Here is a 15,816-nt window from a genome sequence, read left to right on the forward strand (position 1 = left end):
GTATTAGTGAGAAACAAACATTTTTAAAATATACATATCCTGCAATATGGTGTTTGTGACCAGTTGTACCTTTAATTTGTGACATTATTTTTAGGCTTTAAAAAACAAGCAATTGTGGGGTAAAAATAGTTCAAATAACCATACAGACATTTGGCAAATAAATGTGTGACCAACTTGAAGACAGGCATATATAAGAACATCAGATTAAAATTGAAGACTTGAAACACACAGAATTTCACACGTTGTAAAATCACTAAACCAACAAACATGTTAAAGAAATCATCACATTTTACATATACATAGACACATCCATGAACCTCAGAGACAGTGAAATAACAACACCTGGGAACAAATACATTCCACCCCTCTTTAAAACCTTCCAGTAGAAAGAGTTCTGTAAAATCATAAATAATTGTGTTAGTGACTGACAGGTGGTGGGGGGGGGGGTCAGAGCCCTCCGTTCTCCTCCAGTTTCCTGAAGAGGGCGAGACTGCGGAGGTGAGACTCTCTCTCTCTGTTCTTCCATGCAATCAGCAGATGGTCTGTAGAACATGTTACCAGACCCTTCTCCCCAAAACTCACAAACATCTGGAGGACACGCAAGCAAAAACACAGAAATGGTAACATGTATAAATAAATAGGATATTTTGTCTAAATGTTGTCCGTTGATTATTACGTGACATCATACCTGCACGGCCCCTGAGTGTCCAATCAGGTCGCCCGTCAGTTCCAATGTTCTGAGACTGGGGAGTTCAAGAACCTTCTTCACCGGAGGCCCCGCCTGCTTATTGGACCTGCCGAAAGTCCACATCCCAAAGAACCCTGGAGGATGGAGAGAGAGAGAGAAGAGAGGGACAGAGAGACATTTTAATAGAAAGCTGATGCTGTGACTTTTCAGATGGACTCGGCACCCAGACAGGTTTGGCACATGGACTCTATCAGCCACGACGTCATCACCACGAGACGTCAAGCAGTGGGCACAGCTCTGGGATGAGAAACATTCCACAACCATCCAATAAGACGTGACTGTAGACTGCCTGCCCCTAGGGGCTTGTCACATTTTTTCACATGAAAACATTTATCTTAATATGGACAATAAAAAGGCAATACAAATCCCAAAAGACCAAAATGATATTTTCCCTTCCTTATAAATTATAGTGGAAGTGCAAAAAGAAAAACCAACTCAGGAAATGTGATTTGGCTGAGTGTGTGTGTGTGTGTGTGTGTGTGTGTGTGTGTGTGTGTGTGTGTGTGTGTGTGTGTGTGTGTGTGTGTGTGTGTGTGTGTGTGTGTTCGCTGACTGATGGCAGTTCTTCAAGAAGGAGGCATCACACTGACAGACTCTGAGCTCTGAGCTGTGGTGAAGTGATGGATGAACAGAACGAGAGAGAGAAAAAAAATAAAGAGACAGAGAGAGGGAAAGAGAGAAAGGACCACAGCTCAGACTCAGAGGAGCGCTCCAATCCACTTCAAAGGCAGCTGTGTAGGATTAGTATAGACGCTAGCCTAGGCTAGTGACATCACTGCCATAGTCTGTCTAGCCAAGCTCTCCTCTGATCCCACCACTACACTGACTCCTCTGGGTCTGTGTGTGTGTGTGTGTGTGTGTGTGTGTGTGTGTGTGTGTGTGTGTGTGTGTATATATATGACTCACCTGCAGAGGCTGGTTCTGCAGGTAACAGGAGGTCCTGCATCTCCCAAATCCTCACACTGCCATCCTCGGAGCACGACATCAGCCCCCTGCAACACCACACAATATAAGAAATCTCTAAAAACACTGCAGTACCTTGCAGAAGAGAACAACACAGGTAACGTGTGAAACCTGATAAAGACCATTATGTTTGATAACATTGTTGTGGCTGAGATAAAGAGCTTGGGAACAGCAAACAGTGGGTCTCTTAATAAGAGCAGGTGTGATTTGATTACCCATCAGGCAGCAGCATGGTGTGTAGAACATTGGAGTCGTGGGCTGTCTTCCTGTAGGCCACAACACTCTTAGTGATGATGCTGTACACGTACAGACCACTGCCCACTGCAGCCACCATCAGCTAGGGAGAAAGAGATGATAAAAGATTACATAATTCATTTGTAGTGTATTGAGACCTTGTGATAATGCACTTTAAATACCAGTTGACTTGACTTGATTAACAACACTGACTTTCAAGCTAAAATAATCTCACCATGTCAAAACACTTTGGGTACTCACCTCTCCATCGGATGTCAGCTGTTGGATGGACATCTCACTGGGTTTCGGAGCGGCCAATCGGATCTCAGCCTGGGTGTCGGTCTGAGACTCCTCCCACAGGATGTGCTCATAGGCCATAATCGTCCAATCAACAGCGTCCCACAGGATCAACTCGCCCACATGGGACCCACTGGCAAACAGGCCATCTGAAAAGGAAGAGGTAGAGGAGGAGTAGGAGGAAGAGGGGAAGGAGGAAGATACCATAGAGTTAGAATTTGTGAAGTAGAACCTCAGAAATTCAAATCCCAGACTGCCCGGTCAAGGTTTAGCTTCACTTTAAGTTAAACCAAGTCAACCTGAAATATACACAGAGTGTACAAAGCATTAAGGACACCTGCTCTTTCCAAGACATACTGTAGACTGACCAGGTGAATCCAGGCGAAAGCTATGATCCCTTATTGATGTCTCTTCAATCAGTGTAGATGAAGGGGAGGAGACAGGTTAAAGAAGGATTTCTAAGCCTTGAGACATGGATTGTGCATGTGTGCCATTCAGAGGGTGAATGACCAAGACAAAATATTTAAGTGCCTTTGAACAGGGTATGGTGGTAGATGCCAAGAACACCACTGAGTGTGTCAAGAACTGCAACGCTGCTGTATTTGTCACGCTCAACAGTTTCATGTGTGTATCAAGAATGGTCCTCCACCCAAAGGACATCCAGCCAACTTGACACAACTGTTGGAAGTTTTGGAGCCAAATTTGGCCAACATACCTGTGGAACACTTTTGACACTTTGTAGAGGTCATACCCCGATGAATTGAGGTTGTTCTGAAGGCATGAGGGAGGGAGCGGGGTGCAACTCAATATTAGGAAGGTGTCCTTACTGTTTTGTCCACTCAGTGTATTTGACATCAGCAAAGTGCTCTCTCTATCAGACCTGCTAGGTCATATGCATATAACTTCTTTATTGAGGAAAATGTACTTACTACGACAGTGACACTTGGTTGTCTCACCTTGCTATCTTAAGATGATTGCACTAAGGGGCTCTGGGTAAGAGCATCTGCTTAATGACTAACATGTCAAAGGTAAATGTGAGATGATGAAGAGATAAAGGCTGACCATTGATGTTGATGAGAGCGTGGATGCTGTCCTGGTGGTCAGATAGACGTCTGACCTCTGCAACAGACAACTGGGACCCTGTGGACATGGTCAGCCTGAAAATCACTACACAGAGGGAGGGAGAGGGTGTTTACCTTAGTTCAAAACAGATACATGGACAACGCAAAGGTTCATAAAGAATACAGGACCACAACCATGGTAACTAATGGTTACTAGGACTACTCACCTATCTCTTTGTCCATAGCTGCTGCTATACAGTTCTTAGGCAACTCCACCATGGCACTGATTCCTTGAGACAACACAAGACTAACATTGAATCCCTTCATATATGAGATAAAAATACATGAATAAGCACAAACGACAGTAAGCCTTTTATCAAAAAGTGGTGCTAAATGGACAAGATCAGACAATACTCCCTTCCTTTAAAAATGGTTGCTCCCTTTTGTGGCAACTGAACCGTAATCCTGGTTTCTCTGTGTGTACCATGAGGCTAATGTGTGAATAGTGCATTATGAATGAATGTATCCTAACATGATCTCTGTGTTATTACCTGTGTCGTCGTGGTGCTGGCTCTGACACTGCAGCTGGAAGTCTCTGTTCCACACACACAACTCATTTCCTCCCGACACCCACACACACAACCGCTCCAACACCAGCAGACACTAACAGAGATAGAACGATAAGAGTACACACGTACCCACCCACCCACACTTATATCTCCACCTAAACAACAGAATCACTTGGAGAAGGGTATCAGTCATTATCAACCTATGGAGACTAATTACCATTCTACCATTGTTGCATAAACCCCACCCCCACCCCCAGTCACCTTTTACCTAAGTAGCCCATCCAATCTACCTACCTCATCCCCATATTGTTTTTACTTTTTGCTCTTTTGCACACCAGTATTTCTTCTTGCACATCATCATCTGCACATCTATCACTCCAGTGTTCATTTGCTAAATTGTAATTACTTCTCTACTACGGCCTATTTATTGCCTTACCTCCTCACGCCATTTGCACACACTGTATATAGACTTACTTTTTTCTATTGTGTTATTGACTGTACGTTTGTTTATTCCATGTGTAACTCTGTGTTGTTGTTTGTGTCACACTGCTTTGCTTTATCTTGGCCAGGTCACAGTTGTAAATGAGAATTTGTTCTCAACTGGCCTACCTGGTTAAATAAAGGTGAAATAAAATACAAAATAAATTGAAAATATTTGAATTAATACTGGAGTTCACAGACATAAAAAAACATGCACAGTATGTCTAAATATAACCTGAACTGACTGTATATATAGAAACAGTATGCGAGATGGTGAAAACAGGTGAGGGAAAGATATGGAACAGCACTGTTGCCCCTAGCAACCCCCTCCCAAATGAACATTTAAAGACGCACACTTCATGAACTTCTCTTGTTGAAAAATAATATTCCACATATAAATACAGCAACGTACACACTTAAGGGTACAAAAATATATTTTTTTAGCAAAATAGTGGTTTTTTTAGACAACTGCAAACGTACAATTTTGGAGAACTCTTCCAATTTCCCTGCTCGGAATAATGAATTCCATTAAAATGGTCTTCCTCCAGCAACTGCTTTACCTATTCCAGAACATCCCGGTATTCATACCTAAATCCTTTCATAAACAACTGGACTCAATTATCAATCCATTCATCTGGGATTATAAAACACACAGGAGTGGTAAAAACACCTCTGGAAGTCCAAGATGGAAGGATTGTCTACCCCAAATGTTATATTTTACTATTGGTCCGCTAACCTCTGTGCTCTTATGTTTTGTCTGGATGACGCAGCTGGCTTAGTATGGAGCGTGAGGATAGCCGCCCTTTTTCTATTGACGCTGTGATTTTGTATCCTGTCAATTTGGAGATGTCACTTTATGGTAACAATCCTATTGTACATAGCACAGTCCGTATCTGAAGCAAACTAAGTTCCATTTTGACCTTATACCAATATCATTCTGCTCCCTACTGCGAAGAATGCGTCCTTTGTCCCCTCTAACCTTGATAACACCTTTGAGCGATGGGGAGAGCTAGGGATCGATACCATAGAGGATTTTTATATAGAAGGGACCTTTGCCTCCTTTGATTTGCTGAGGGAAACCAATAATCTTCCCAGAAGTCACTTTTTCAGATACCTACAGATTAGAGACTTTGTTAGAAAACATCTTCCTACATTTGGAAATGCTAAACCTTCCACGTTTGACGGATCCATGAAAATGTGTCCCACCTCAGACAAACTGGTATCTCGTCTATATGGCGCTTTTCAATCTGTTAGCACACCTTCTACAGATGCCATTAAGGCAAAATGGGAGGAAGAACTAGGGACTGATATTTCTGTGGCAGACTGGGAAGATAGCTGGGAGTATATCCACACCTGCTCCATTAACTCCAGACATCGTCTCATACAATTCAAGGTAGTACACAGATTACACTATTCCAAAACCAAACTGCATAGGATATTTCCTGGTACCTCCCCTGTGTGATAAATGTCATGCTGCGGAGGGTACACTACTCCACTGCTGTGCCCTATGCTCTAACCTGCATGGTTATTGGTGTGGAATTTTTAGGATCCTCTCTGAGGTTCTGGAGACTTTAATTGACTCAGACCCACTTCTGATCATCCTGGGAGTGTCAGAAACCCTAAACAGATTAACCAAGCCCCCAAAACAACTCATCTCTTAGTCACATTTCGGCAACAAAAAAATATTGTGTTGTTTTGGAAAAGGAAGGAAGTTCCCTCTACCAAATTATGGGGGGTGGCATCTGACCTCTGCTTTCTGTTTACTTGTTCTATATATCTTATTTTCTTTCTTGTATGTGTTCAATAAAAAATATTTGAGCAACAAAACGTTAATCACTTTCTTTTGAAATGACTAAAATGACCAGATATTTTAGACACTACATGTTAAAGGTAATTACATAAGACATTACGCGGGGTGGCGGGTAGCCTAGTGGTTAGAGCGTTGGACTAGTAACCGAAAGGTTGCAAGATCAAATCCCCGAGTTGACAAAGTAAAAATCTTTCGTTCTGCCCCTGAACAAGGCAGTTAACCCACTGTTCCTAGGCCGTCATTGAAAATAAGAATTTGTTCTTAACTGACTTGCCTAGTTAAATAAAGGTAAAATAAAAAATGACTTTCATTGGGACTCGGTAACAAAGATAGCTTCTATCCCCAAGCCATAAGAGTGCTTAACAGCTAACAAAATGGCTGCACGGACTATCTACATTGACCTTTGATTTTTTTTTTGCACTTTCTCTATGTACATTCTACACACTCACACACTTCATTTGCTCACACACACACTCATATGCAATCATCATATACACTGCTGCTACTCTGTTTATCATATATCCTGATGCCTAGTTACCTTACCCTTATACAAATCTGCCTCTATCACTCCAGGATCCCTGCACATTGGAAATATGGTATTGGCACTGACCCTGGAACTGACCCTGTATATAGCTTGCTTACTTTCCATGTTCTTCTTATTTCTATTTCTTGTGTATTTTAGTTCTACTTGACTGTTTTATAGTACTATTAATATCTCCTACTGCATTGTTGCGAAAGAGCAAGCAAGAAAGGCATTTCACTGTACCTGTGCACATGACAAAAACTTGAAACTTGAAAAGCACACAGCACTAGGTAACATATGGTAACGAGTTGCATTCTTTAAAGTGGAAACAGTTGGGTAAAATGAAGTGTTGCCAACAGATGAAAAGCAGATGAACATACCTTGACAGAGGACTGGAGGTCTGAGACGGTCTGAACCCTGTTACCTGTCTCTGGGTCCCACAGCTGAACCACAACACTCAGGAAACACAACAACAGGGTTTTACGTGTCTGTGTGTGTGTGTGTGTGTGTGTGTGTGTGTGTGTGTAAGGATACACTGAGGGTGCGGTCCGAGGAAGCTGTGATGAGGGAGGTGTGTGTGTTCTCTCCACTGGTGTGTGTGTAGGCTGTCATGGCCGTTATCTGCTGGGAGTGACCCCTTAGTTCCAGCAGCCTCTCTCCTGTCTGAGAAAACACACACACACACACACACACACACACACACACACACACACACACACACACACACACACACGACAATTCGTATTATTCAAAATATATTCACAACACTGCCACCTATTGGTGTTACTAAAACACTACTATCCTTTATTCTTGCTTTATCATTTTAAATAGTCTACCCAGTTATTGGTCAAAGCCGTTGGATGTTTATATGTTCCTACATCCCCCCTCGATCCCCCCTCCCAGACAATTGGCTCACCTCAACGTTCCACACCAACACCAGACCATCGTCTCCTGCCGACGCAAACCTGGGAGACAACAATGTCTACTTATGACATGACAAAACACTGGTCCTGCTTACAGTCCTGCTATTCACCTAAAAGCACAGCTAAAAACAAAGCATGATGGTGATAATTACCTAATACTCTTCAGTTATAAATGAGAAGAAACATGTATCAACTCCAAATGACTGAACCAGAAGGATGTGTTTCAGTGAAACAGAGAGTAAGCTACTGTTCACAATATCCACTAACTCCCCTGGGATCTTAAAAACACCTGTCCTCAGGCTTAGCTCCTTCCCCTGACCTCTGACCCCTACCCATCTACAACCAACCTACAGGATGAGAGGATCAGAAAGAGTAAAGGATGAGATAGAAGAAAGAAGAGAAAAGGAACTGTCTTTCCAGCAAACGAGGGCTGGAAAAGGATACATTTTGGGACTTGAAAAGCAATCTGGTGAGAATGTTCCGGCCCCTGCCCTCGGGCTGCTGGCCTGTCTGGAGAGGACGAGGCCCAGAGGAGGGGGTCATTACTGGGGTAGACGAGGCGTGAAGCTCTGCCGGACCCACCCAACTCCACACACACACACACACACACACACACCCCGCTCAGATCAGCTAGAAAGCACTTATGAGACCACTTATGCAAACCCACTGTACCATAGTAGCACGCAGCATGCTTCCACCAAGCAATGCATTACCTGTGAAGGCTGTTAACTATGTATTCAGTGGTCAGTGGGGGGTGGAAGAGCAGGTGGGGTAGCAGGTGTGTAGGAGGCGGGGGTTAAGAAAAGGGGTAAACTATAGAGTAACCGCACACATACAGTATAAAATACACACAACCCAGTAAAGATTTGTTGAGGAGAAGATCAAACACACACACAGTCCAGCAGTGGTGATGATTAAGCTCTTGTCACGCTCTGTAAGTTTGCTTTGGAGAGGATCAGCTGTCAATCACACTGAGAGATAGAGTCCAGCAGATGGTAGAGAGCAGAGGCAGAGAGAGAGAGAGAAGAGAGGTGCTTACCTGAAGTCATCAATCTGCACCAGAAATCGAACAATGTCAAAATGTCCTTTTAGCACCTGCAGTTCAGTGAACCAGTTTTTGGGCTGTTCCTCCCCAATGAATAGCACAGGGTTTTTCTGCACACATAAGGGATAAAAATGAGACGAGGAGAGACAGCAGGTTGAAAAGCCACTCAGTGAATTCAATCACATAAGAGAAGGTAAGTTATAGTGAGAAAAGTGTGGAAAGGGTCGAGAAAATGAATGCTGTATATCTCTGCACAAATTATTGTACGAATTATGGCCAGTACAAGACCACATTTGCTTAGAGATACCGTAGAGAATGGTTGTTAACCAGGTAACTATAGCATTAACATCACACAAAACAGTTAGCCAGCTATTACCTCGACAGAGCCCTGTGCTTCCCGACCACCGAGTATCCATCGCAGCATGACTGGCTAATGGCTATGCAGGAGATTCTGATGACAAGGAGAAGACATGTCAGAAGTTGCACCATGGCACAATATGCAATTTCTGTTGTTGATGACAAACAGCTGACCCCTGCGTGTAAACAATTCTGACAAGCTAATTCAGGTTAGCAAGCAGAGAATGTGATTATATCTTGCCTTAACAATCATTTGGCGTGAGACGTTCCCAGATCACGGTCGTCTTGACGCCTTTAAAATAGCTGTCGGGGATATCTCGTTGTTATTTAGTAGGGAAATCTGCCACTTGAGATCCAGCTGGCAAACCAAGACCCGTGAAATTTGACATGAAACTGTCAAGCTGAGCTTTCACAACAAAACATTCATGTGACAGTAGCTAACTACGGAAGCGCAGAATGGACACATTAATGAAAACGTGAAAAACGGAAACGCAACTTCGCAAAGACCTGTCGACAAACTGATATTATTGTTCTGCCTGTTCCTTTTCCTTATTACCGACAGGGGTCTGTCGAGGTAATAGCTGGCTAACTGTTTTGTGTGATGTTAATGCTATAGTTACCTGGTTAACAACCATTCTCTACGGTATCTCTAAGCAAATGTGGTCTTGTACTGGCCATAATTATTACAATAATTTGTGCAGAGATATACATAATTCATTTTCTCGACCCTTTCCACGCTGTAAAATAATCGATATGGGAGGAATTTAAAAAATGAAATAACATTTTATAACATGTATATGCACCATATAGCGAGTCTGTTTGTTACCTTGTAATTACACATTCATCTGTGACAACTAGATGGCAGTGCACAACAACTCGAGCTCTGGAGAGAAGCACATCCTTCAGTGGAAACAGATACTGAAAGCGTTGGGGAATTATGGCTGAACCAACATGTTTGCCTTGCTATTTACTCATGCAGTGTTTAGACAGGTAAATCTGTCTTGAAATAGAAAACACAGAATGTGTTTATTCATCTCATTCAAAATATTGTGCCTCTCTGGACATTGAACTAAAACAACACTGTCAAAGACTGCACTATTAGACTCTTATTATTTTCTCTGTGATAGTGTTTATGTGACTCAGTAATATTTGTAGATTACCATAGCATGACAACCACTGGCCCAAATCCCCCCCTGTCCCTCTCCTCCACGTCTACCCTCTATCTACCTCTTTATACACTCTCTACCTTCTCCCTCTTTCCTCATCTCTCCCTCTGTGACTGCTGGCTCTGCTGTGTCTACCTCCCCCTCTCCCTATCTACCTCCCCCTCTCCCTCTTTCCTCATCTCTCCCTCTCCCTGTCTACCTCCCCCTCTCCCTATCTACCTCCCCCTCTCCCTCTTTCCTCATCTCTCCCTCTCCCTGTCTACCTCCCCCTCTCCCTATCTACCTCCCCCTCTCCCTCTTTCCTCATCTCTCCCTCTCCCTGTCTACCTCCCCCTCTCCCTATCTACCTCCCCCTCTCCCTCTTTCCTCATCTCTCCCTCTCCCTGTCTACCTCCCCCTCTCCCTATCTACCTTCCCCTCTCCCTCTTTCCTCATCTCTCCCTCTCCCTGTTTACCTCCCCCTCTCCCTATCTACCTCCCCCTCTCCCTCTTTCCTCATCTCTCCCTCTCCCTGTCTACCTCCCCCTCTCCCTATCTACCTTCCCCTCTCCCTCTTTCCTCATCTCTCCCTCTCCCTATCTACCTCCCCCTCTCCCTATCTACCTCCCCCTCTCCCTGTCTACCTCCCCCTCTCCCTATCTACCTCCCCCTCTCCCTATCTACCCCCCCCTCTCCCTGTCTACCTCCCCCTCTCCCTATCTACCTCCCCCTCTCCCTGTCTACCTCCCCCTCTCCCTATCTACCTCCCCCTCTCCCTCTTTCCTCATCTCTCCCTCTCCCTGTTTACCTCCCCCTCTCCCTTTCTACCTCCCCCTCTCCCTATCTACCTCCCCCTCTCCCTCTTTCCTCATCTCTCCCTCTCCCTATCTACCTCCCCCTCTCCCTGTCTACCTCCCCCTCTCCCTCTTTCCTCATCTCTCCCTCTCCCTGTCTACCTCCCCCTCTCCCTATCTACCTCCCCCTCTCCCTCTTTCCTCATCTCTCCCTCTCCCTATCTACCTCCCCCTCTCCCTATCTACCTCCCCCAATCCCTCTTTCCTCATCTCTCCCTCTCCCTGTCTACCTCCCCCTCTCCCTCTTTCCTCATCTCTCCCTCTCCCTATCTACATCCCCCTCTCCCTATCTACCTCCCCCTCTCCCTCTTTCCTCATCTCTCCCTCTCCCTGTCTACCTCCCCCTCTCCCTATCTACCTCCCCCTCTCCCTCTTTCCTCATCTCTCCCTCTCCCTGTTTACCTCCCCCTCTCCCTATCTACCTCCCCCTCTCCCTCTTTCCTCATCTCTCCCTCTCCCTGTTTACCTCCCCCTCTCCCTATCTACCTCCCCCTCTCCCTCTTTCCTCATCTCTCCCTCTCCCTGTTTACCTCCCCCTCTCCCTATCTACCTCCCCCTCTCCCTCTTTCCTCATCTCTCCCTCTCCCTGTTTACCTCCCCCTCTCCCTCTTTCCTCATCTCTCCCTCTCCCTATCTACCTCCCCCTCTCCCTATCTACCTCCCCCTCTCCCTCTTTCCTCATCTCTCCCTCTCCCTGTCTACCTCCCCCTCTCCCTATCTACCTCCCCCTCTCCCTATCTACCTCCCCCTCTCCCTGTCTACCTCCCCCTCTCCCTATCTACCTCCCCCTCTCCCTGTCTACCTCCCCCTCTCCCTATCTACCTCCCCCTCTCCCTGTCTATCTCCCCCTCTCCCTATCTACCTCCCCCTCTCCCTATCTACCTCCCCCTCTCCCTGTCTACCTCCCCCTCTCCCTATCTACCTCCCCCTCTCCCTGTCTACCTCTCCCTCTCCCTATCTACCTCCCCCTCTCCCTGTCTACCTCCCCCTCTCCCTATCTACCTCTCCCTCTCCCTGTCTACCTCCCCCTCTCCCTCTCCCTATCTACCTCCCCCTCCCCCTCTCCCTGTCTACCTCCCCCTCTCCCTATCTACCTCCCCCTCCCCCTCTCCCTGTCTACCTCCCCCTCTCCCTATCTACCTCCCCCTCCCCCTCTCCCTATCTACCTCCCCCTCTCCCTATCTACCTCCCCCTCTCCCTATCTACCTCTCCCTCTCCCTATCTACCTCCCCCTCTCCCTATCTACCTCCCCCTCTCCCTGTCTACCTCTCCCTATCTACCTCCCCCTCTCCCCGTCTACCTCCCCCTCTCCCTGTCTACCTCCCCCTCTCCCCGTCTACCTCCCCCACTCCCCATCTACCTCCCCCTCTCCCGTCTACCTCCCCCTCTCCGTCCACCTCCCCCTCTCCCCGTCTACCTCCCCCTCTCCCCGTCTACCTCCCCCTCTCCCCGTCTACCTCCCCCTCTCCCTGTCTACCTGCCCCTCTCCCTGTCTACCTCTCCCTCTCCCTGTCTACCTCTCCCTCTCCCTATCTACCTCCCCCTCTCCCCGTCTACATCCCCCTCTCCCTGTCTACCTCCCCCTCTCCCGTCTACCTCCCCCTCTCCCTGTCTACCTCCCCCTCTCCCCGTCTACCTCCCCCTCTCCCTGTCTACCTCCCCCTCTCCCTGTCTACCTCCCCCTCTCCCCGTCTCCCTCTCCCTATCTACCTCCCCCTCTCCTGTCTACCTCCCCCTCTCTCCGTCTGCCTCCCCCTCTCACTGTCTACCTCTTCCTCTCCCTGTCTACCTCCCCCTCTCCCTGTCTACCTCCCCCTCTCCCCGTCTACCTCTTCCTCTACCCTTCTACCTCCACTTCTACCTTCCCATCTACCTCCCCCTCCACCCTTCTATCTTCCCCTCTACCTCCCTCTCTACCCTTCTACCTCCCCTCTCCCTGTCTACCTCTTCCTCTACCCTTCTACCTCCACCTCTATGCCTCTACCTCTCCCTCCTACCTTTCCCTCTACCCTTCTAACTCCCCCTCTCCCCTTCTACTTCCCTCTCTACGCTTCTGCCTTCCCCATCTACCTCCCCCTCTCCCCTTCTACCTCCCCCTCTCCCCTTCTACCTCCCCCTCTCCCCATCTACCTTCCCTCTCTCCCCTTCTACCTTCCCTCTCTCCCCATCTACCTCCCCCTCTCCCCATCTACCTCCCCCTCTCCCCTTCTACCTCCCCCTCTCCCCATCTACCTTCCCTCTCTCCCCTTCTACCTTCCCTCTCTCCCCTTCTACCTCCCTCTCTACCTTCTCCATCTACCTCCCCCTCTACCCTTCTACCTCCCCCTCTCCCCTTCTACTTCCCTCTCTACGCCACTACCCCCCTCTCCCTGTCTACCTCTTCCTCTACCCTTCTACCTCCCCTTCTACCCCTCTACCTCCCCCTCTACCCCCCCTCAACCCTTCTATCTTCCCCTCTACCTCCCCCTCTACCCTTCTACCTCCCTCTCTACGCTTCTACATCCCCCTCTCCCCCTCTACCTCCCCCTCTCCCTGTCTACCTCTTCCTCTACCCTTCTACCTCCCCTTCTACCCCTCTACCTCCCCCTCTACCTCCCCCTCTACCCTTCTATCTTCCCCTCTACCTCCCCCTCTACCCTTCTACCTCCCCCTGTACCCTTCTACCTCCACTTCTACCCCTCTATCTCCCATTCTACCTCCCCTCTCTACCTTTCCGCCTCCCCCTCTACACTTCTACCTCCCCTCTACCCTTCTACCTCCCCCTCTCCCATTCTACCTCCCCCTCTACGCTTCTACATCCCCCTCTCCCCCTCTACCTCCCCCTCTCACTGTCTACCTCTTCCTCTACCCGTCTACCACCACTTCTACCCTTCTACCTTCCCCTCTACCTCCCCCTCTACCCTTCTATCTTCCCCTCTACTTCCCCCTCTACCCTTCTACCTCCCCCTCTACCCTTCTACCTCCACCTCTACCCTTCTATCTCCACCTCTCCCCTTCTACTTCCCTCTCTATGCTTCTACATCCCCCTCTCCCCCTCTACCTCCCCTCTCCCTGTCTACCTCTTCCTCTACCCTTCTACCTCCACTTCTACCTTTCTACCTTCCCCTCTACCTCCCCCTCTACCCTTCTACCTCCCCCTCTCCCCTTCTACTTCCCTCTCTACGCTTCTACATCCCCCTCTCCCCCTCTACCTCCCCTCTCCCTGTCTACCTCTTCCTCTACCCTTCTACCTCCACTTCTACCCTTCTATCTTCCCCTCTACCTCCCCCTCTACCCTTCTACCTTCCCATCTACCCTTCTACCCTCCCCCTCTCCCATTCTACCTTCCCCTCTACCTTTGTACCTCCCCCTCTACCCTTCTACCTCCCCCTCTCCCCTTCTACCTCCCGTCTAGCATTCTACCGCCCCTTCTCACCCGTCTACCTCCCTCTCTACACTTCTATCACCCTCTCTACCCAACTACCTCCCTCTCTACCTCTCTGTCGGGTGTCTGTGTGCTCTAGTTGTGTCTGTGTTCCTGCTCTGTTCTCCAGATTGAGATGCCGCGGCGGATGGTCTGTGACCTTCATGGTGCCTCAGATCGGCGGCTGGCACTGATTTCTGATTTAGTGTCGATCCGCTGCGCTTGTCAGGGGCTGCGAGGTGCTTTCCATGTGGTAATAGAAAAGCTCAAGGGCAGCTGGAGAAGGGAGGAGGGAGACAGAGAGAGAGGGAGAGAGAGAGAGGGAAGGATTGGTGGCAGTGGTGGAGGGAGGAGAGGTGAATAAGGCTTGAATGTGCAACTATTTGTCGACTATCAGAGCTGAGTAGGTTATATGTACAGAGGTGTGGATAGGGGTGAAAGAAGAGGAGAGCAAGGAAGAGGAAAATATGAAGGAGAAAGAGGAGAGAGAAGGAAGTTGGGAGACATACTGTAGGAGGAAAGAGGAGGGGTCAGGAGAGCTGAGAGGAAAATAAAGGAATAGGAAGAGAAGGAGAATCGAGGGAGAAGGACACAGTGTCCACACATAATATGTCAACATGAACAATGGAAGGAATCAGCAGCATGAGGAAATGATGAAACGAATGAGGACCACCAAACACTACCACTACCACTAACGAGAGAGAGAGAGAGAGAGAGAGAGAGAGAGAGAGAGCAAAGTGTACCTCCTCTTCCTCCTTCCCTCCTGTTCTGCTCCCCTCCCATCCCATCTCACCTTCCCTGATAGGAAAACAAATGGTTATGATGATGGAAAAGGATTTAAGGTGTGATTTAACCGAGAGCTGGCTACAGCATTCGATAAGAGCCACTCCCACATTTACCCAGCGCTAGCTGTGCTGTGACTGTAAAAGCCTTGTAATGGAGAGAGGCTCATTCCTGACCAACACACCTCACTGTCCCTCCGCATTACCTCCTCACTGTGTCCTGCTTTACCCACTCATACCTCTGCATCCTCCATGCCCATACACACTACAACTACACTGACAACATTCACACTATACTGATACACACTACATTCACACTGATACACACTACATTCACACTGATACACACTACATTCACAACTGATACACACTACATTCACACAGATATACACTACATTCAAACTATACTGATACACACTACATGTAGGTAGAGTCCGGTGTGTGTGCATAGAGTCAGTGCATGAGAGTTAGTTTACGAAAGGGTCAATGCGGGTTGTCCAGGTAGCCATTTTATTAGCTTTTTAGCAGCCTTGTTTTGTAGTCTTATGGCTTGGCAGTAGAAGCTGTTCAGGGTTCTTTTGGTTCCAGATTTAGTACCGCAATGGTACCACTTGCCGTGCTG

The 15,816-nt window shown here is 47.6% G+C and overlaps 1 protein-coding gene across 2 annotated transcripts; it reads right to left on the reverse strand.

The window, feature by feature from the left end:
- Positions 1–50: 50 nt before the first annotated feature.
- On the reverse strand, positions 51–9,471 carry wdr41 (WD repeat domain 41). Of its 2 annotated transcripts, XM_014138264.3 has the most exons (14): positions 9,252–9,471; positions 9,030–9,104; positions 8,648–8,763; positions 7,602–7,650; positions 7,220–7,348; positions 7,066–7,128; positions 3,855–3,966; positions 3,531–3,593; positions 3,305–3,409; positions 2,207–2,391; positions 1,927–2,048; positions 1,655–1,740; positions 689–822; positions 51–588 (listed from the first exon to the last, which is right to left on the reverse strand). In XM_014138264.3, the coding sequence occupies exons 2-14, from the start codon at positions 9,075–9,077 to the stop codon at positions 448–450; spliced, it is 1,353 nt and encodes a 450-aa protein (XP_013993739.1). In that variant the 5' UTR covers positions 9,078–9,104; positions 9,252–9,471; the 3' UTR covers positions 51–447. The 2 variants fall into 2 exon arrangements, with proteins under 2 accessions (XP_013993739.1, XP_082811698.1); XM_082955572.1 differs by lacking the exon at positions 9,252–9,471 and having other exon boundaries at positions 7,602–8,118; positions 9,030–9,110.
- Positions 9,472–15,816: the final 6,345 nt, after the last annotated feature.

This window comes from Salmo salar, chromosome 01 (assembly GCF_965601325.2).
Source record: "Salmo salar chromosome 01, fSalSal1, whole genome shotgun sequence".
In the NCBI taxonomy this organism is placed as follows: Eukaryota; Metazoa; Chordata; class Actinopteri; order Salmoniformes; family Salmonidae; genus Salmo; species Salmo salar.

Coding starts and splice junctions, on each gene's coding strand:
- wdr41 (XM_014138264.3), bottom strand. CDS start 9,077: ATGCTGCGATGGATACTCGGTGGTCGGGAAGCACAGGGCTCTGTCGAG. Junction 3,967..7,065: donor ACCTCCAGTCCTCTGTCAAG/GTATGTTCATCT, acceptor TATCTCTGTTAG/TGTCTGCTGGTGTTGGAGCG. Junction 1,741..1,926: donor ACCATGCTGCTGCCTGATGG/GTAATCAAATCA, acceptor GTGGTGTTGCAG/GGGGCTGATGTCGTGCTCCG.